Here is a 23,093-nt window from a genome sequence, read left to right as displayed (position 1 = left end):
ATCAATATTAATTAAATTTGCTCCACATTGTGATTTATCACAAAAGGATTTATCTAACGGTAATTCTTAAGTAAGGATTTTCATTAAGGTAAATAAACATGTTGGATAATTCTTAAGTAAGGATTTTCATTAAGGTAAAAAAAAAAAAAAAACATGTTGTACATGGCGGTTAATTAAACATTGATTTTAAAATGACAATAACTTAAAGAATACCCTATGGCCATTGTGGTTAGAAAATTTATATATATTATACGATATTTATAAATAACAAAAGTTCTTAAATATAAATATGATTCTTGTATATAATACTATACTAAATACACGAAGTTCCGTTAGTGTACGTAAGGGGAACGCACAACTAGGTAGAGTTCCATATTTAGCAACATACTTGCAACAATAAAACTCGCAGACATAAAAAATAGTTCATCCAAGAAAACATGGTTTACAAGTATCGATACACGTTTTGAAAGAAAGTAACAGAAATTTTTTTTATATATAAAAAAATCTAAACAAAATATGTTAAATTTTCATATACGTTTACACACGAATCAAACTTGAAATAAATCCATCCACAATCAGAATAATATGTACGTGTTTGGTGTTGACTGATATTATTATTTTGGATATTGACATGGCCTGATACAAAATTGGTCATCAAAAAACGAAGTTCGGGGTCAAATCTTCTTTACATGGTGTTTTTGGTCAATTTTTTTGGGACTATTTACGTTGAACAATCAATATTGACTTGTGTGTTTTACTCTTAAACACAAAACTTTATTCAATTGTTCTTGCAAATGGTTTTCACGATAGACCTTTAGGGGAATTAACAAGTGGGCTCCTAAACGTATCTTAAAGGTGGGCTTTATACATAAGGTCCATTATATGTTTTTCTGATTGTGATCCGTGTTCGTGTTGGTGTTTCATTTGCTCAAGGCTTGAGCTTAGTTGGCATAAGCTCTTTGATTAGTTTTAGATATGTTTACTGTTTTCGAGTTTTGATTTGGGTTGGGTCAATTGTATATTTATTTTTATCTATTAAAGAAAAGATTTGATTATATGTTATCGTTATTTTAGGGGGGGAAAGCTATAAATACGAGAGTTGGGATAATGTTCAACGTAGTTGGTTGCCTATAAGCTTTTATTTAACATGCGAGTGAAATGAAAATTATGTAAAAAATAAAAAAAGTACTCCGTATGTAGTAATATCTTATGGAGTTATGGGTTCTATTTGAAGTAGTGATATTTGTTTAAAAACTTCGGTAGATGAGTTGTATCTCATACACGATTTGATAGATTCCATGTAAAGATTAGTAAAATTAAAGCATCCTATATAGGTTTTAATAACATAATTTGTTAGCCATGTTTCTCCTTTATTTATGGACTGTTTAATTTTGCTTTGATTTCAGTTTTGACTTTATTTATGTGCTTGTGTCAAAGTACCTGATTTGGTAACTTGGATCCGAGAAGTCGTAAAATTAAAGTCAAGTAAACGCGTCATGTTAGGCTCCTCTTATGAGACCTCCCAATTGAGTTTTATGTTTCGTTTACATGGATTTTATTCTATTCTATGTTTCAAAACTTGACCAAATCCAACTTACATTTGCTATTTTTGCTAGCTATATAAATTAAAGTAATAATAATAATAGTAATAATAATAATAATAAATTTTTTTTTTGTAAGCTTGACTTCACTCTTCTTGATATATAACTCGTTTAGGTTTGATGATCAAAAGATTGGTGCTGCTTTTTATATTACTTGAAATTAAAGTAGTACATCTAACCTTGTTGTAGTTCATATGTTAGTGGTCTAGTTCATATGTTAGTGGTATGTCTCACTTAACGAGAGATCAGGAGTTCGACTCCGTGTGGTGCAACATTGCACACAAGGTTGTCCCTTTAACTTTGAATTTCAACCAAGGGTGGCTTCTACACAGCGCGTTGTGGGGGCAGTAGAGGAGGGGGTTTTACCGCTCATGCCCTCGGATTGGTCGGATTTCTCCAGTAGTTGAGATCGGGTTATGCAATTGCCTGGACATGAACCCTAAAAGTAGGATGTAGAACAGTGAACAAGAATTATGGTTCTCCCAAAAATGTAGAATAGATTCGAACACAACACAAATTGTTCGCCCGTTCCTTTTTTATTTAAACGTCGAGTTTTCATGATTCTCTAACCTAAAAAGGTTTTGATTTGATCCTTGGGGTACATAGTCATACAAATAAATCCAGCTAACATTATTTGTAGTTTTTGGATTTTGGCCAAAAATCTTATTACACAGCGAATATACCGTACGCATATACAGACTAGTATATAAATGTGTGTGTGTGTGTATGGAAAGATAAAGATACAACAAGCCCTTTTTCTCCGTAGACATCAATCATCGGAGAAGCTTCTTGTTAATAAATAATAAATAATTTAAAAATTCAACAACTGCGTGTAAAAACCCCTGACTATCAGTCGTTTGGGGCTCTTAATTTTTTATATAATATTATTAATTAATTAATATCTAAATCTAAATCTATATCCATATTTATATTTATTCGGAGTACAAGGGAAAAAAAGTGTGGGAAATTAGGGTTCAATTTGGGTTCGAACAGAGTAATAATTATCAAAGTTAAGATCTTTTTCGTCCGCCAAGGTAATTCATATCTTTTCATTTCTCGAATTCGATGATGAATTGAAATTGTCTACTCCATTTTACATTATAAAGGTGTCGGTTGTTTCTTTATGATAATTGACCCAATGTAGATAGGTTTAATCAATGCAAATCAGGTTTTTAGTAACTTGTGAATTCATGATTTTAATTAAAAAAAAAAAAAAAAAAAGTCAATGGTTTTTGTTTCTTTTATGTGAAATTGATAAGCTTTTTGTTAAATTTAGGTACAGATCTGGTATTTGGTTATCTTCTTATGCTATCTGTTTAATTGGATTAAATCATTTTTTGGTCTAATTATCTAATTAGGCTTGTGATTTCATTTCTTGCTTCCCAAATCGAATTGTTGTTTTGATAATAGTTGTTAATTTATGGTGGTTATAGTGGATCACATTAATTAAGATCATCTGCATAAGTTATTAGATCACAGCAAGAAACACCTTGTTTGAAACTCAATTATATACCTCATTTGATTGAGTTACCATCTGTTTGACTTGAATTAGTTACTTAATTCTCTTAGACAAAGTAGAACAAGAAAAAAAGTTGTCTTAAACAAAAATTCTTAGTTCGGTATTAAATTAAGTAAGTAACACACATAGCTAGTAGACGGTTTAAGGATTTATTTGACACTTGTAAGCAAATATCTATAATTATAATACTTTTTCAACATTAGTAATGTTTATGTCATTACTCATTAAAGTTAAGAGCTTCAAGGCGTAGTATATCTGAATTTGATGACGCGTGTCAAAAGATTTCTTTTCCAATCTATCCGATTATGATACCAACACGTTATCCTTTTGTTCTTTGAATTTGATGAATGCGTGTCAAATTAGGACAGCATTGACAAATTTGTTCATGTATCTGAATATAGCGGTGTTTTATCATAACAAATTATTCGTATGTGTTTTCTGTTAAATTATGTATCCTCTTTTTCTATGAATGTGTTGCGATGATTAATGGATCCGTGTCAATTTAGATATAGCACCGACGTTTTTGTCCCTTTAGCTGAATTTAGCAATTCTTAATCATAGTTGATGATCTAGGAAACGTGAACCGAAAGTTTCTTAGTTATTCATCTTTCTAAGTTTATCACTTTAAATTGTTGAGCTTGAAGTACATTTTTTTTATAAATGTGTTCTGTTTACAGTCTCTTTATTAGATTCTGATAATTCTTGTTGTACAGAAAAATCGTCCGAAAATGAAGGCACTCATTCTCGTAGGAGGATTCGGAACTCGTCTGAGACCATTAACTCTCAGCGTCCCGAAACCACTCGTCGATTTTGGCAACAAACCCATGATCCTTCACCAGGTTTAATCTCATGCTAATTAAACTTAGTTTACAAAATATTTTATTTTATTTTTCTGGAAAGTTAATTAATATTGTATGATTATGTTTTGTGTTAGATTGAGGCTCTGAAGGCTATAGGAGTTACTGAAGTCGTTTTGGCTATTAATTACCAGCCAGAGGTAACTTTTAATCTTAATGTCCTTATCCGTAAAAATATGATACATTTAACCTAGCAAGTTTCTAACAAATATTAAAAATGTTGTTATAATACAGGTAATGCTCAATTTCTTGAAGGATTTTGAGGCTAAGCTCGGGATAACGATCACATGCTCACAAGAGACCGAGCCGCTTGGAACTGCGGGCCCACTGGCCCTTGCCAGAGACAAGCTTATAGACGATTCCGGAGAGCCGTTTTTTGTTCTTAACAGTGACGTCATCAGTGAATATCCATTGAAACAGATGATTGCATTCCATAAGTCTCATGGTGGTGAAGCTTCTATAATGGTCACCAAGGTATAGTTTTATAATTACCAAGTGGTTTCTGATTTTTTATTTTTATTTTTATAAATTTCTGGTTTTGATGGAATTAAATGAATAGGTGGATGAACCTTCAAAATATGGTGTGGTGGTTATGGAGGAATCAACAGGACAAGTCGAAAGATTTGTTGAAAAACCAAAAATGTTTGTCGGTAACAAGATCAATGCTGGGATCTATCTTTTGGACCCATCTGTTCTTGACCGAATTGAACTGAAGCCAACTTCGATTGAGAAAGAAACGTTCCCGAAAATTGCTTCTGAAAAGCTACTTTATGCAATGGTTCTACCTGGTTTTTGGATGGACATTGGTCAACCGAAAGATTACATAACAGGATTAAGGCTTTATTTAGATTCCTTAAGAAAAAATGCACCATCTAAACTGGCTACGGGCGCACACATTGTGGGTAATGTTTTGGTTGATGAAAGTGCTAAGATTGGTGAAGGATGTTTGATTGGGCCAGATGTTGCAATTGGGCCGGGCTGTGTGGTGGAGTCGGGTGTCCGACTGTCCAGGTGCACTGTGATGCGGGGTGTTCGTATCAAGAAACATGCTTGCATCTCGAGGAGTATTATAGGGTGGCATTCGACTGTTGGGCAGTGGGCCCGGGTTGAGAATATGACGATTCTTGGAGAAGATGTGCATGTATGTGATGAGGTGTACAGTAATGGAGGTGTGGTTCTTCCACATAAGGAGATCAAAGCTAGTATCTTGAAGCCAGAGATAGTGATGTGAAGATTGTGTCAATATATATTATAGTATGATATGATGGTTTCAGAGGGTAAGTTTATATACAGAACTTTTTATGTATGTTTCTTTGAATTATGTTTTTTTTTTTCTCCTCCTATTTTTCAGTTTTATTTTGTAAGGTGTAAAAGCTTAAAGGATCTCATTAGACATTTGAAGGTGCAAATATTATTTAAATGTTAAGGGGGTTTGTGATATGTTGTGGGTACGTCTATTTTTTTTTTTTTTTTTATGTGTTGGTTGATAATATAATTTAATTTTAAGCAGCCCCAAAAAGAACCGCAATGCCATACTTAAATTGATTTGGTCTTTAAAAGATGTGAGAATCATGAAAAACGTGAAAAGTAGGGAATCAATCAAGACGTAAATAATTGAATGATCATGATTATCTATTAGCTTATAATGAAACTCATTCCCCTCATTTTAATGAGTAATGATCCATTAACTAGTTTTGGGTAATGGACATTTCCATTATATGTCACTAAGCACTTACAAGTATTATGATTCCTATGCCTCAGGGTCCATTACTCCCAACCAAAGCATACCCCATAATTATATAAAAATTGGAGAATTGGTCGCTAGGCCACCAAAGATTATAAAATCGCATGAGGTGAATTTGATTGAAGACCCAACCAAACTAACGTTTCTTTCACATGCCCACTTGAATCATCAATTATAAGTCAAAAGTATAATTAAAATGGTTTGAGAAAAAAAAAAAAAAAAAAAAGCTTATGTAAAATATGAATTAGCTTGAATTTTGATTGTTTCAAATCGCTGAATAATCTTGAAATATGTGGTAAAATGTCAAAATTAATTTTAATTTACAATAAAATATCAAAATACTATTGTCTTATTTTAAGATTTTTATCATATATCCTTATGTGTAACAACAAAATATTCACATTTTTCATTAGATTTTACCCTATGTTTCAAAAAAACAGTCTCAGTTTGACTTTTGAGATCAATTTTTATGAACCTTGACCTTAAATAATTTTGAGGTCAATCATTATCAACTTGGACCTTAAATATGTAAAACAAGAGTCGAAAATCTTCATTGACATTCTTAATCTCTTATCAAATTCACCTAGGTAATTTGGAGCTCAGAACATATATAGTTGCAAATTTGTCTGTCAGCATCATAACCATCTTTCACAACATACAAGTATCATTCCAACTTACCATAATGAGATGCATAAACAAGCTTCATAGTACACGTGTACTTGTACATACATACATTGAATAATGAACGTGGTGAGCATGGAAAACAAGGTCAAGATCACTACATATTAGACCATTTGTATCGGGACTCATAAACGCCACCCAATGCCGATGTGGAGCTCAAGAAACGCCAGAAACGGCCGTAGCAGCGCGTCACTCCGGCGTTTCTGGTGCTCCCGTTCGATTTCAACGGCTGAAGAAATACGCGTTCATGCCATTTGTCACAACCTGATTTGTCCGAATTTTTATGACCGTTGGAATTAAAAAAAAAATCTAATAATTATTTACCTATTTATATATCTACAATTTAACCAAAATACACACATTTTTCCATTCATTCTTATTTTCTTATCAAACAACATACAATTTTAATTTGTTTACAATGGATAAAACATTCAAGATGCTAGAGTTTCTTATTGATGATTCCGATGATGAAAAAATTGTTAGTTTTGTTAATAGTTTAACGGAAGAAGAAGTCGAGAGAGAGGCTAATAGTTCGCGAGTCCCTCGAACCCAAGTTTATATTCCTAAGGATCGTGAAGATGCGGCTATAAGGTTATACAATGATTATTTTGCGGATTCACCGGTGTATCCCGAAAAGAATTTTAAGAGACGTTTTCGAATGCAAGGATTAAGGAAATAAGAGACAAGCAAGTTCACAAACAGTTAGAGGTTTACTTAACCGAGCACGTTTGAAACTTATTACCTTACTTTCGCAACACTAATAATAATAATAATAATAATAATAATAATAATGAGTAATTTGTTTTGTATTTTCTCGTTTCGTTTAAGAATTTTAAAACTATGTAATTTTCTTTTGGTAATTTAAATTAATGTACTTCATGTTTACTTATATTTATTTATTGGTTTTCCATAAAATATAGCCGTTTATTGTAATATTTCCTAAAACGATTACATTAATTCCTAGAAATAGAAAAACAACTTAGTTCCTAAAACGATTACATTAATTCCCAGAAATAGAAAAACAACTTAGTTCCTAAAACGATTACATTAATTCCTAACGGCTATCTTCAACAAACACCTTCATCAATCTTCGTAATCGCGAATATCGTATTGCTAAAACGGCGGAGATTCGGGTACATCTTCATTTTCACTTTCCTCAATGGCGTAGCTTTCATCCCTAAATTTGATGTAAAGCTTAACTGGTTCATAATGTACCAAGGCTCGCCCTACCAAACCAAACCAATCTTGGTCATCTTCAAGTAGTGTGGCAGGAACGTTGGGTTTTTTGAACAACTAAACCTGTTTGAACATTTGAGGTAGGGCGAGCATTGGTACCTTATGAAACAATTAAGCTTTATATCGAATTTAGAGATGAAAGTGAAAATATTGTTGAAAGTGATCAAGAAGTTGTACCTAAATCTCCAAAATGGTTTCAGGAATACGATCTTCGTGATTACGAAGATTGATCAACGTGTATGTTGAAGATAGCCGTTAGGAATTAATGTCATCATTTTAGGAACTATGCTGTTGTTCTGTTTAGGAAATAATGTAATCGTTTAGGAATTAATGCAATCAACGGCTATATTTTAAGGAATCACAATATAAACATAAAGTACATTAATTTAAATTGCTAAAATATAAAATTACATAATTTAAATAAAAAATACATAACAAATTATTCATTATTATTAGCGGTACGAAAGTAAGGTGATAAGTTCCAAACGTGTTCGATTAAATCTGCCTCCAACTGTTTGTGAACTTGCCTATCTCTTATTTCCTTAGCCCTTGCATCTCGATCCCTCAAATTCCTTTCTAACCGTTGTGGTGGGTTCTTTTGTGTCATTCTTTCTTCTCTCCGACCAATAACAAATCGTTGTTTTCTTGAATTATGTTATGCAACACAATACAAGCATACATATGTCCTGTAATTTTGTTGAAGTCTATAGATCTCGTCGGAGTTTTTAACATTGCAAATCTACCCTCTAATACTCCAAATGCACGTTCAATATCTTTCCTTGCACTTTCTTGAAACTGTAACATCCCATTTTTCCCGTATGTGGTTTAAGGTACGAAGTTGATTTTATGAACGTTTTATACTTAATCGTTTGTGTGATTAATTGATTTAAGTTCTAGTTTGAAGTAAGTGGTATATAGATATATATATATATATATATATATATATATATATATATATATATATATATATATATATATATATATATATATACTTGAGAATGTATGTATGTGTAAGTATATGCATGGGTTTTTGATGGTGTTAAGTCGAGTGAGGCTTTAGGATGGAGTTTAGATGTATATAGAAAGCGGGAACGAGGTGTACAAGTCGTAAATTCAATAGTTCGTTATGTTGTCGAAAAACTGATCATTTTATGCCTAATGTCGCGCCGGGGATGGCTGGGGCCGTGCCGCGGCATTTCATGTAAATCAGAAACAGGAAGCGAGCTAAACAGGATCGAAATCCCCTCAAATGTCGCGCCGCGATGAAGAGCGGCCGCGCCGCGACCCACTGGCTGAACTGACTCCGATTTCAGCTTTTTAAAAGGGTAATTCAAGGGTAATTTTGTCTTTTCACGTTTGGATCAGATTGTGGCTCAAATATCAGCCACTTATCTCATTTCTTCAATTTCTTTTCTCTTTTCTTTCTCCATTTTTCTCTCAAACACAAAACCCACTTAGATTTAAATTAAGATTTGAAGGTGAAGATTTGAGATTTGATCTTTGGAGCAAGAAGTAAAATTGTTCCCCTCGTTCTTAGCTACGAGTTGATAGTGTTGGTAAGTCTTAACTCCATGTTTTGAGTTTTAGTTAATTTATGGCTAGGGTTTGGTCATTTGAGACTTGTAAGACCCATTTGGGGATTTAATGGGTGAATTTGGGTTAATATGATGCAAGGAAACCCAAATGGTGTTAATCTAGGGTTTGGTCATGTAAATTGGGATTTTTAAGTGTTAATTGTGTTGTTAGTCACTAATACACTTGTAAAATGATGAAAGATTGTTAATGGGTTAAGTTCGACCAAAATTTGTGAGTCTAAGTGTTAAAATGGGTCAAATGGGTAATGGTTGACCTAGTTGGATGAGATGTATGAAAAAAACCCATAAATTGTGTTAGTTGGTGTTGTATGTAGTGACCCGAACTTTTCCATGTTTATATATATTAATTGAGATTGATATTTACATGATTAAATGTTTCCAACATGTTAAGCAATCAAACTTGTTAAGACTTGATTAATTGAAATATGTTTCATATAGACAATTGACCACCCAAGTTGACCGGTGATTCACGAACGTTAAAACTTGTAAAAACTATATGATGACATATATATGGATATATATATAGTTAACATGATACTATGATAAGTAAACATATCATTAAGTATATTAACAATGAACTACATATGTAAAAAAAAGACTACTAACTTAATGATTTTTAAACGAGACATATATGTAACGATTATCGTTGTAAAGACATTTAATGTATATATATCATAATAAGAGATATTCATACATGATAATATCATGATAATATAATAATTTAAAATCTCATTTGATATTCTAAACATTGGGTTAACAACATTTAACAAGATCGTTAACCTAAAGGTTTCAAAACAACACTTACATGTAACGACTAACGATGACTTAACGACTCAGTTAAAATGTATATACATGTAGTGTTTTAATATGTATTTATACACTTTTGAAAGACTTCAATACACTTATCAAAATACTTCTACTTAACAAAAATGCTTACAATTACATCCTCGTTCAGTTTCATCAACAATTCTACTCGTATGCACCCGTATTCGTACTCGTACAATACACAGCTTTTAGATGTATGTACTATTGGTATATACACTCCAATTATCAGCTCTTAGCAGCCCATGTGAGTCACCTAACACATGTGGGAACCATCATTTGGCAACTAGCATGAAATATCTCATAAAATTACAAAAATATGAGTAATCATTCATGACTTATTTATATGAAAACAAAATTACATATCCTTTATATCTAATCCATACACCAACGACCAAAAACACCTACAAACACTTTCATTCTTCAATTTTCTTCATCTAATTGATCTCTCTCAAGTTCTATCTTCAAGTTCTAAGTGTTCTTCATAAATTCTACAAGTTCTAGTTACATAAAATCAAGAATATTTTCAAGTTTGCTAGCTCACTTCCAATCTTGTAAGGTGATCATCCAACCTCAAGAAATATTTGTTTCTTACAGTAGGTTATCATTCTAATACAAGGTAATAATCATATTCAAACTTTGGTTCAATTTCTATAACTATAACAATCTTATTTCAAGTGATGATCTTACTTGAACTTGTTTTCGTGTCATGATTCTGCTTCAAGAACTTCGAGCCATCCAAGGATCCGTTGAAGCTAGATCCATTTTTCTCTTTTTCAGTAGGTTTATCCAAGGAACTTAAGGTAGTAATGATGTTCATAACATCATTCGATTCATACATATAAAGCTATCTTATTCGAAGGTTTAAACTTGTAATCACTAGAACATAGTTTAGTTAATTCTAAACTTGTTCGCAAACAAAAGTTAATCCTTCTAACTTGACTTTTAAAATCAACTAAACACATGTTCTATATCTATATGATATGCTAACTTAATGATTTAAAACCTGAAAACACGAAAAACACCGTAAAACCGGATTTACGCCGTCGTAGTAACACCGCGGGCTGTTTTGGGTTAGTTAATTAAAAACTATGATAAACTTTGATTTAAAAGTTGTTATTCTGACAAAATGATTTTTATTATGAACATGAAACTATATCCAAAAATTATGGTTAAACTCAAAGTGGAAGTATGTTTTCTAAAATGGTCATCTAGACGTCGTTCTTTCGACTGAAATGACTACCTTTACAAAAACGACTTGTAACTTATTATTCCGACTATAAACCTATACTTTTTCTGTTTAGATTCATAAAATAGAGTTCAATATGAAACCATAGCAATTTGATTCACTCAAAACGGATTTAAAATGAAGAAGTTATGGGTAAAACAAGATTGGATAATTTTTCTCATTTTAGCTACGTGAAAATTGGTAACAAATCTATTCCAACCATAACTTAATCAACTTGTATTGTATATTATGTAATCTTGAGATACCATAGACACGTATACAATGTTTCGACCTATCATGTCGACACATTTATATATATTTCGGAACAACCATAGACACTCTATATGTGAATGTTGGAGTTAGCTATACAGGGTTGAGGTTGATTCCAAAATATATATAGTTTGAGTTGTGATCAATACTGAGATACGTATACACTGGGTCGTGGATTGATTCAAGATATTGAACATACTTTGATATATATATATATATATATATATTGTTATAGGTTCGTGAATCAACCAGTGGCCAAGTCTTACTTTCCGACGAAGTAAAAATCTGTGAAAGTGAGTTATAGTCCCACTTTTAAAATCTAATATTTTTGGGATGAGAATACATGCAGGTTTTATAAATGATTTACAAAATAGACACAAGTACGTGAAACTACATTCTATGGTTGAATTATCGAAATCGAATATGCCCCTTTTTATTAAGTCTGGTAATCTAAGAATTAGGGAACAGACACCCTAATTGACGCGAATCCTAAAGATAGATCTATTGGGCCTAACAAACCCCATCCAAAGTACCGGATGCTTTAGTACTTCGAAATTTATATCATATCCGAAGGGTGTCCCGAAATGATGGGGATATTCTTATATATGCATCTTGTTAATGTCGGTTACCAGGTGTTCACCATATGAATGATTTTTATCTCTATGTATGGGATGTGTATTGAAATATGAAATCTTGTGGTCTATTGTTACGATTCGATATATATAGGTTAAACCTATAACTCACCAACATTTTTGTTGACGTTTACAGCATGTTTATTCTCAGGTGAATACTAAGAGCTTCCGCTGTTGCATACTAAAATAAGGACAAGATTTGGAGTCCATGTTTGTATGATATTGTGTAAAAACTGCATTCAAGAAACTGATTTCGATGTAACATATTTGTATTGTAAACCATTATGTAATGGTCGTGTGTAAACAGGATATTTTAGATTATCATTATTTGATAATCTACGTAAAGCTTTTTAAACCTTTATTTATGAAATAAAGGTTATGGTTTGTTTTAAAAATGAATGCAGTCTTTGAAAAACGTCTCATATAGAGGTCAAAATCTTGCAACGAAATCAATTAATATGGAACGTTTTTAATCAATAAGAACGGGACATTTCATTGTAGACTTTAATCACTAGCTTTTAGTGGATTATGATCAGGGCCGGTCCTGAATGTTCTGTTACCCGGGGTGAAACAATCAGATAATGCCCCCTATTCTATTTATAAACAAGTGTTGAAAAGCTAATCGACTTATATAACTCATTTTCACGTTATTTTTTTTAAATAAATTTAGTGTGACAATTTGAAGAGATAAACTACGATAAAAGTGATAATTCAAGTCTAGTTAAAATGTTTATAGTGTATTTTTCTTTTTCATACGTGTTTTAATTAATGCGTAAATTATAAAAGAAAAATATCAAGTTAATGTAACATGTGTCTAAATTGTTAGAATATTACTCGATCTATCCCGAAATATGTGTATATAATTCTATTTTTCTTTTGTTTCAAATTAATTGTCTACCTTCAAAAAAACAATCAACTTTACATTTTTATTCTCAAACATTTTCTCAAAAATTGACATCTTAAAAAGATTCATTTTCATACTATACCAAAATTTGTCTGTGACACACCAATAAAATAAAACTTTCAAAAAATGACTTTTGTTCATTTTAGAAATAATTAAATTAAAGAAATATAAAAATCAAGTAGTATGGAGTATTATATTAAGAAATCAGTAAATTTATTTTAAGAATTCACATTATTATGACACCTCTATTGTTAGACTAGAATTTCAAAATTCATATGTGATTGTACAATACGCTATATATAATGATATATTGGATTTTAATAAAATTAACACATCTGACAAAAGAAAAATAACTTTACAATATCAAGGAACAAAAGATTTTTTCTCTTTCCAACTTTTGATTTTTCCTTCTCCATGAAATTTCTAATCTGAACTTACAAAAAAAAAAAAAAAAAAAAAAAAAAAAAAAAAAAAAACTCAACTGAACTTACAAAAAAAACTCAGAATTCCAGATTTGATGCCTCTTAAAATGTGATGCCCGGGTGCGGTCGCCCCTGTGGCCCTACCCTAGGGCCGGCCCTGATTATGATGAGTCTTGACCATTAATGGGTGGTTTTGGTGTATGTGAGTCATTTAATGCATTTAGGCCATTAAATGCTTAAGTGTTAAATGTTGGTGACTAGTCCAACTAGTTGTGTATTAAATGTGTACTTAATGAATTAGGTACTTGCTTTGAAGCTTACGGAAATACTTAATCACCACCGGCGTGATAAGGTGAGTGGAGTAATTATATGCGCGCATATATAATGTATTTATTTGTGTAGCATGAGTTGTGAAGTGTCGACGTGTTAAGACACCACATCTCACGTGGCGAGTGAAGTGTCGACGTGTTAAGACACCACTCGGGGGTGAAGCATCGACGTGTTAAGGTGCCACTCCAAGGGATGTAACGGGTGAAGTGTCGACGTGTTAAGACACCGCCCGGGGTGAAGTATCGACGTGTTAAGATGCCACCCGTGGTGTTAGTGTACGACGTGTTAAGTACTCTAACGGTTGTTATGAACACCGATGGGAAATTCGAGTACCATTCCTTTGTATGATTGGTTAACCATGGTTGTGTGTTGTAATGTAGCATATTATATTGTTCGATTTATATGCTATCATTATGCTAGCTTGTGTGGTCGAAGGTTTAGCATTATACTTGTGATGGTATGATTATTTATATTGCTAGTATGTATGCGGTAAATGCGTGAGTGAGTGCAAGTAGGTTGTATATGTAATCGTATAATTATTGCACTCACTAAGCATTAGCTTACCCCTCTCGCTGTTTATCTTTTTAGATGCAGGTGCGGAGAAAGGGAAAGGGGTTGTTGGGCACTAGTTTCCCTTGTTGGATGCTTGAGGAAGCTTTTTGGAAGTCGACCTAGTGTTTTGGGTAGTTTAGCCCCAATCCATGCTCAAGTGTCGTTTGGATTAAAACTATCATTTTTAATAGGTCGAACTTGTATTACATTTGTTTAAGGGCCTTTGTGCTGGTTGTAAACATTAAACTTGTTGTATTGTTTAAATGAATTGTTTGGAACGGTTCACGTTATGTAACCGTCGAATTGGGCGTTAATGGTTTATTATTTTATTAAAAAAAATTGTCGTGTAGAATGCGGGTTGGGTTGTTTCAAGTGGTATCAGAGCATGGTCTAAGGGATTTAGGCAACTTGAGATAGGTGCCTATACTTAGACTTCATTGTGTGTGCGTTTATGCGGGGCTTGTAGGACTTCAGGTCGGATCGGAAATTGTTAGTGCTTAGGTTTATGTGATCTAACCTTGCGCTAATTGTTTTGTGTTGTGGTGGTAATCATCAAGAGAGATAGACGTTGTACTAACAAGTTAATGCGACGTGCTCGTGTAACAATGACTAGCTACCATTGTTACGGGTTCAAGTCGTGTCAAACAAGCGATGTACGACGAGTATTGAGCAAAATGGGATGGTGTATATGTGTATATATATGTGTCATTTCTTTTCATTTCGTTGTTTAACCTATTCCATTTTATAGAATGAAGACAAGAAACGGACCCGATACCGAAAATGGGGGCACGAGTGAGGACCCCGAGTTCACGGCCAAAGTTGAGGCCACTTTGAAAAAGCATCACACGGCTTTTCTTGAGGACGTTAGAAAGATGTTCTTGGACTCGATTGACGAGCAAGTAGTTGATCTTGTTAAAGAACAAATTAAGGCCGTTCTTCACGAAGATAATGTTGGAAGACGGGACTTTTTCTACAAGAACTTCAAAGATGCTCAACCTCCCACTTTTGAGGGCGAACGAGACCCACTTAAGAGTGCCCATTGGATCTCCGATATGGAGGGGGCTTTTTCGTACTTGTGAATGCCCTCTTGATAAGAAGATGAGGTATGATTGTAGCATGTTGAGAGGTGATGCTAAGTTGTGGTGGGATGCGAAAATCCAACTTTACGGTGAAGAACAATGTATGGAATTCACGTAGGATGAATTCAAGGTAGAATTTTTCAAGGAATACCGAACGTCGGCCGATCTTTCAAGGCTTAAAGACGAGTTGCGTACTTTGAGGCAAGAGTCAATGGACTTGAACACTCTTAAGTCCACTTTCTTGGCAAAGACCCAATTTTGCCCGAGTATGTCGGTAATGATCAAATGTTGAAGGAAGACTTTTATCGAACCTTGAACGATAGTTATCAATAGAAGATTAGTGTGAACGTGGTGAAAAGTTTTGATGAGTTGTTTGATATGGCCAAAGGTTTTGAGTCGCTCGTCTTGAGAAAAAGCGGCTTTACTTTTGGCAAAAGGAAGTTTGAAGCTACTAGTCATTCGAACTTTTCAAACAAAAAGCACAAGAAGGGCTCCGAGAGTGTTGGTAGTGTGAAGAAAGGTGCTTCCAGAGATTTTACTTATGCGTGCTACAATTGTGGACAAAAGGGGCATATGGCGCGTGATTGTCCGAAACCATCATCTACAACCAAGCTTACTTGTTTTAATTGTGGTAAAGAAGGGCACCGAAGGACGGAGTGTCCCGATTTGCGGGGTGATCATGTTAAGAAATTGGAGAAAGCGGCGGGTACGGCAAGGGGGCGAAATTATTTGATGACCAATGATGAGGCCAAGCAATCCAATGAAGTTGTCTCAGGTACTTTCATGGTTAACTCTAATCCGGCAAGGACATTATTTGATAGCGGTGCTAATTTGTCTTTTGTATCGCCTCGATTTGTGTCTAAGCTTAACAAACCGCTAGCTAAGTTAAGTCATCCGGTAGGAGTCGAAATAGCGGATGGCAAGACGGTGCTAGGGGTTGATGTGTGTAAAGATTGTAATGTTGTGTTTGGTACCGAAACGTGTAAAATTGATCTCATTCCGATGACTTTGGGTGAGTTTGATATTGTTGTGGGTATGGATTGGCACGATCGATATAGATCCGATATTGCATGCCATGAAAATTTATTCGTGTCAAGGCCCCAAGTGGTGGTATGGTTTTCTTAAGAGTGGCGATAAGCGAAGAAGACTCGTACCATTATGCACTTATGCACGGGCACGACATTTTCTTAAGAGTGGTGGTATGGTTTTTCTTGCCCATGTAGTTGATACTCGTGATGAGCCACCATTCATTCGTGAAATTCTGGGGTGGTTAATGAATTTGAAGACGTTTTTCTGGATGAGTTACCGGGTGTTCCGGTGAAAAGACAAGTTGAATTTCGCATTGAGTTGGTTCCGGGAGCAACTCCCATTGCTAAAACTCCTTATCGTTTAGTGCTGACGGAAATGCAAGAGTTGTTAAACCAACCCAAGAGTTGCTTGAAAAGGGTTTTATTCGACCGAGTGCTTCTCCTTGGGGCGCTCCGGTTTTGTTTATGAAAAAGAAAGATGGTAGTATGCGGATGTGCATCGATTATCGGGAATTGAACAAAGTGACGATCAAGAATCGTTATCCATTGCCTCGGATTGACGATTTGTTTGACCAACTTCAAGGTGCAACATATTTTTCTAAGATTGACTTACGGTCCGGCTATCACCAAGTGCGGGTCCATGAGGAAGACATAGAGAAAACGGCTTTTCGAACGCGTTACGGGCATTTTGAGTTTGTGGTCATGACTTTTGGTCTTACGAATGCACGGCGGCATTCATGGATCTTATGAACCGAGTGTACCAACCTATGTTGGACAAGTCGGTAATTGTGTTCATTGACGACATACTTGTTTATTCTAAGAGTATGAAGGAACATGAGCACCATTTGTGTGAAGTGTTGAAGACGTTGCAGAAGGAGAAGTTGTATGCAAAATTCTCCAAATGTGAATTTTGGCTAAGGGAAATGCAATTCCTTGGCCATATTGTGAATAAGGAAGGTATTCAAGTAGATCCGGGGAAGATTGAGACGGTGAAGAATTGGGAAAAATCGACTACGCCTACGGAAATTCGAAGTTTTCTCGGATTGGCCGGTTATTATCGTCGGTTTATCCAAGACTTTTCTAAAATCGCTTCTCCATTAACAAAGTTGACAAGGAAGAACGTGAGGTTTAATTGGGAGAACGAGCAAGAAATTGCTTTTCAATTGTTAAAGGAGAAATTGTGTCAAGCTCCGGTGTTGGTGTTACCGGAGGGGATTGAAGATATGACGGTTTATTGTGATGCCTCATTAAATGGGATCGGGTGTGTTCTAATGCAAAGAGGTAAAGTCATCGCTTACGCCTCTCGACAATTAAAGGAACTCGAAAAGAGATACCCGACTCATGATCTTGAATTGGCGGCGGTGGTTCATGCGTTGAAAATTTGGCGCCACTACTTGTATGGTGTCAAGTGTACGATTTATTCGGATCATAAGAGTTTGAAACATCTCTTTAATCAACGAGATTTGAATTATCGTCAACGTAGGTGGATGGATGTGGTAAAGGATTATGATTGTGAGATACTTTATCATTCGGGTAAGGCGAACGTGGTCGCGGATGCGCTAAGTCGAAAGAGTCAACATCCGGCAATACGAGTAGGATTGTTACGCATGATTATTACTAACGATTTTCTTGTAAAGCTTGGTGAGATTCAAATTGAAGCTTTTGTTAACAACAAACATGAGGAACGAATCGTGGGGCAAACGGAGTCCATTACCTTAGGCCCGCATGGTTAGTTGTCCTTTCAAGGTAGGGTGTGGGTACCCAAGATGGGCGATTACCGAAAGGTGCTACTTGATGAAGCACATAAGTCAAAGCATTCCATTCATCCGGGTGCAACAAAGATGTACTATGATTTGAAGAAAGAGTATTGGTGGCCCGACATGAAATGTGATGTTGTTAAGTATGTTGAACAATGCGTCACGTGTTTGCAACTTAAAGCCGAACACCAAAAGCCGTATGGTAAGCTACAACCATTGGAAGTTCCAAAATGGAAATAGGAGCACATTACCATGGATTTCATTACAAAGTTACCAAAGACGGCAAGAACCCAATTTGATACGATTTGGGTAATAGTTGATCGGTTGACGAAGAGTGCTTTGTTTCTTCCTATTCGGAAAACGATATCGTCGGAGACTTTGTCCAAGTTATTTATCAAGGAGGTGATATCGAGACATGGGATTCCTATATCTATTGTTTCGGATCGAGATACTCGTTTCACGTCTCGGTTTTGGAATAAGTTTCATGAAGATATGGGTACTCATTTGAAAATGAGCACGACGTATCATCCTCAAACGGACGGTCAAACCAAGCGTACGAATCAAACGTTGGAGGATATGTTAAGGGCGTGCGTTATTGATTTTGGTGGTAGTTGGGATGAGCACTTACCATTGGTGGAATTCTCGTACAATAATAGCTACCACACTAGTATTGGAATGCCACCTTATGAGATGCTTTATGGGCGTAGGTGTCGAACTCCTATTTGTTGGGGTGAAGTGGGTCAAAGAGAAATCGAGAGTACCGATTTGGTTCTAGAGACGAATAGTAAGATTGAGATGATTCGGGCTCGACTTAAGGCGGCCCAAGATAGACAAAAATCTTATGTCGATAAAGGTAGGAGACCGATTGAGTTTCAAGAAGGTGACATGGTGATGCTTAAGGTTTCGCCATGGAAAGGTGTTATTCGGTTTCGAAAGCGAGGAAAATTAGCTCCTCGATTTATTGGTCCTTTCAAAGTTTTGGCTCGTGTTGGTGAGGTTTCTTATAGACTAGAGTTGCCCGAAGAGCTTGCGGGAATCCATAACACGTTTCATGTTTCTCATCTCCGTAAGTGTCTTGCGGATGACTCGACTTGGGTGCCATTAGATGAGATTACCTTGAACAACAAGCTAGAGTATGTTGAAGAACCGATAGCTATTCTTGATGAAAAGGTTAAATTGTTGCGTAACAAAGAGGTGAGGACCTTTAAGGTCCAATGGCGTCATCGAAAGGGTTCCGAGTTTACGTGGGAATCCGAAGAGTTCGTTTTGGTTTACCTTCCCGCTTGTCATGCGGCTTGGATCGCGAGGACGCGCTCCGATTTAAGTGGGGGAGAGTTGTAACATCCCATTTTTCCCGTATGTGGTTTAAGGTACGAAGTTGATTTTATGAACGTTTTATACTTAATCGTTTGTGTGATTAATTGATTTAAGTTCTAGTTTGAAGTAAGTGGTATATATGTGTATGTGTGTGTGTGTGTGTGTATATATATATATATATATATATATATATATATATATATATATATATATATATACTTGAGAATGTATGCATGTGTAAGTATATGCATGGGTTTTTGATGGTGTTAAGTCGAGTGAGGCTTTAAGATGGAGTTTAGATGTATATAGAAAGCGGGAACGAGGTGTACAAGTCGTAAATTCAATAGTTCGTTATGTTGTCGAAAAACTGATCATTTTATGCCTAATGTCGCGCCGGGGATGGTTGGGGCCGCGCCGCGGCATGTCATGTAAATCAGAAACAGGAAGCGAGCTAAACAGGATCGAAATCCCCTCAAATGTCGCGCCGCGATGAAGAGCGGCCGCGCCGCGACCCACTGGCTGAACTGACTCCGATTTCAGCTTTTTAAAAAGGGTAATTCAAGGGTAATTTCGTCTTTTCGCGTTTGGATCAGATTGTGGCTCAAATATCAGCCACTTATCTCATTTCTTCAATTTCTTTTCTCTTTTCTTTCTCCATTTTTCTCTCAAACACAAAACCCACTTAGATTTAAATTAAGATTTGAAGGTGAAGATTTGAGATTTGATCTTTGGAGCAAGAAGTAAAATTGTTCCCCTCGTTCTTAGCTACGAGTTGATAGTGTTGGTAAGTCTTAATTCCATGTTTTGAGTTTTAGTTAATTTATGGCTATGGTTTGGTCATTTGAGACTTGTAAGACCCATTTGGGGATTTAATGGGTGAATTTGAGTTAATATGACGCAAAGAAACCCAAATGGTGTTAATCTAGGGTTTGGTCATGTAAATTGGGATTTGTAAGTGTTAATTGTGTTGTTAGTCACTAATACACTTGTAAAATGATGAAAGATTGTTAATGGGTTAAGTTTGACCAAAATTTGTGAGTCTAAGTGTTAAAATGGGTCAAATGGGTAATGGTTGACCTAATTGGATGAGATGGGTATGAAAAAAACCCATAAATTGTGTTAGTTGGTGTTGTAGACTTTAATCAATAGCTTTTAGTGGATTATGATGAGTCTTGACCATTAATGAGTGGTTTTGGTGTATGTGAGTCATTTAATGCATTTAGGCCATTAAATGCTTAAGTGTTAAATGTTGGTGACTAGTCCAACTAGTTGTGTATTAAATGTGTACTTAATGAATTAGGTACTTGCTTTGAAGCTTACGGAAATACTTAATCACCACCGGTGTGATAAGGTGAGTGGAGTAATTATATGCGTGCATATATAATGTATTTATTTGTGTAGCATGAGTTGTGAAGTGTCGACGTGTTAATACACCACATCTCACGTGCGAGTGAAGTGTCGACGTGTTAAGACACCACTCGGGGGTGAAGCATCGACGTGTTAAGGTGCCACTCCGAGGGATGTAACGGGTGAAGTGTCGACGTGTTAAGACACCGCCCGGAGTAAAGTATCGACGTGTTAAGATGCCACCCGTGGAGTTAGTGTACGACGTGTTAAGTACTCTAACGGTTGTTATGAACACCGATGGGAAATTCGAGTACCATTCCTTTGTAGGATTGGTTAACCATGGTTGTGTGTTGTAATGTAGCATATTATATTATTCGAGTTATATGCTATCGTTATGCTAGCTTGTGTGGTCGAAGGTTTAGCATTATACTTGTGATGGTATGATTATATTGCTAGCATGTATGCGGTAAATGCGTAAGTGATTGCAAGTAAATAGGTTGTATATGTAATCGTATAATTATTGCACTCACTAAGCATTAGCTTACCCCTCTCGTTGTTTATCTTTTTAGATATAGGTGCGGAGAAAGGGAAAGGGGTTGTTGGGCACTAGTTTCCCTTGTTGGATGCTTGAGGAAACTTTTTGGAAGTCGACCTAGCGTTTTGGGTAGTTTTGCCCAAAACCATGCTCAAGTGTCGTTTGGATTAAAACTATCATTTTTAATGGGTCGAACTTGTATTACATTTGTTTAAGGGCCTTTGCGCCGGTTGTAAACATTAAACTTGTCATATTGTTTAAATGAATTGTTTGGAACGGTTCACGTTATGTAACCGTCGAATTGGGCGTTAATGGTTTATTATTTTATTAAAAAAAATTGTCGTGTAGAATGCGGGTTGGGTTGTTTCAGAAACCGTTTAAAATTTTTACGTGGTTCGTCAGTTGGTTTATGGGGCGCTTTAACCAACATAGCCCAATATGGGTATATACTATCACCTAGGTAATGCCCTCTATGGTAGGGACGCCCGTTTACATCAAATGGTGAAGGTGGAGCAGTTCCATATTTTATAGTGTTGAACAATGGTGAAAAATTTAAAACGTTAATGTCGTTGTTCGAACCTACCTTACTAAAGAATGCATGCCATATCCACAAATCTTATAAGGCGACTGCTTCAAGCATAACACACGGTCCTTTTTTATCACCTCTTGTGTATTGTCTTTGCCAAGAAACATGACAATTCTTCCACTCCCAATGCATACAATCAATACTACCAGATTATGAGTTTAGTGAAGGTAGAGTAGAGATAAAAGATAGTGACATCCGAGATGATCTGTTACCTCATCTGAGGATTATCAAGAGAAATGTTACTTTTAGGAATCCAAGTGATGATGTGTTAAGTGGTATGGAAGCTATTCTCTTGATTTGTCTCGAGAAATGTATCAAAGTGAACATAGGATATCTAATTATTCAAATTATGAAATATATTCTTGATACCTGTTTGATAAATTAGACTTGATCAAGGATTCTTATCAGATAAAACCAGTGCCCGATGATTCCATTGTGGGATGACTTGTCAACCAGTGTTTCGTTGAATATCGTGTATTCGGATATTGTGTTTGTTTTAAAATTAAAATGCTAGTCTATTATCATTGTGACTATGATTCCAATATGTAAGAATTCGACAGTGATGACTCTATATATGCAATAGTATGTCTGTGTTATTTTTCATTTCTTGTAACCTACGATTGTTTAGTTTAAATATCTTGATGATTATTGTGGTGATTGTTTTAATGATGATACCCAATGTCACATGGTGGTAATATCTAATATTTTGTTTTTGAGTTTCCTACAGCTAGGTGAAATGTCTCAAGATCAAAGGCAATCTTCTGGGGACACTGTTGAGATTCCACTGTCAGTGAATTTACCAGGGTTAAAGGCTAGTCCATAATCAAATGTCATTGCATGCGTAGGGATGGAAATGAGCGATAAAAAAACTCGTGACCCCTGGGTACTCGATCCGCGATGGGCGGGTAAAATCATTAAACCTTGCCCGCGGACAGGGGTACGAGTAGAAATTTATACCCGACGACTGGTCGCGGGCGGGTCGCGGGTATATATACTACCTATCGCGGGTAAAACCCAACCCGTGAGAGACTTTTCTTAATTTACCCACGAA

At 35.3% G+C, this 23,093-nt stretch overlaps 1 protein-coding gene across 1 annotated transcript; it reads left to right on the top strand.

Annotated features, from left to right (window-relative positions):
- The first annotated feature begins 2,353 nt into the window (after positions 1 to 2,353).
- Positions 2,354 to 5,416, top strand: LOC139895850 (mannose-1-phosphate guanylyltransferase 1-like). The gene is made up of 5 exons (XM_071878401.1): positions 2,354 to 2,635; positions 3,834 to 3,959; positions 4,055 to 4,117; positions 4,212 to 4,451; positions 4,537 to 5,416. The coding sequence occupies exons 2-5, from the start codon at positions 3,849 to 3,851 to the stop codon at positions 5,206 to 5,208; spliced, it is 1,086 nt and encodes a 361-aa protein (XP_071734502.1). The 5' UTR covers positions 2,354 to 2,635; positions 3,834 to 3,848; the 3' UTR covers positions 5,209 to 5,416.
- Positions 5,417 to 23,093: the final 17,677 nt, after the last annotated feature.

Source organism: Rutidosis leptorrhynchoides, chromosome 3, assembly GCF_046630445.1.
Source record: "Rutidosis leptorrhynchoides isolate AG116_Rl617_1_P2 chromosome 3, CSIRO_AGI_Rlap_v1, whole genome shotgun sequence".
Classification (NCBI taxonomy): domain Eukaryota; kingdom Viridiplantae; phylum Streptophyta; class Magnoliopsida; order Asterales; family Asteraceae; genus Rutidosis; species Rutidosis leptorrhynchoides.
Note: the sequence above shows the minus strand (reverse complement) of the source record. Positions and strands in the feature narration are given on the sequence as shown.

Excerpts from the sequence above, each read along its gene's own strand:
- LOC139895850 (XM_071878401.1), top strand. The coding sequence starts at position 3,849 with ATGAAGGCACTCATTCTCGTAGGAGGATTCGGAACTCGTCTGAGACCA. Across the intron at positions 3,960-4,054 it reads AACCCATGATCCTTCACCAG|ATTGAGGCTCTGAAGGCTAT; the intron begins GTTTAATCTCAT and ends GTTTTGTGTTAG. Across the intron at positions 4,118-4,211 it reads CTATTAATTACCAGCCAGAG|GTAATGCTCAATTTCTTGAA; the intron begins GTAACTTTTAAT and ends GTTATAATACAG.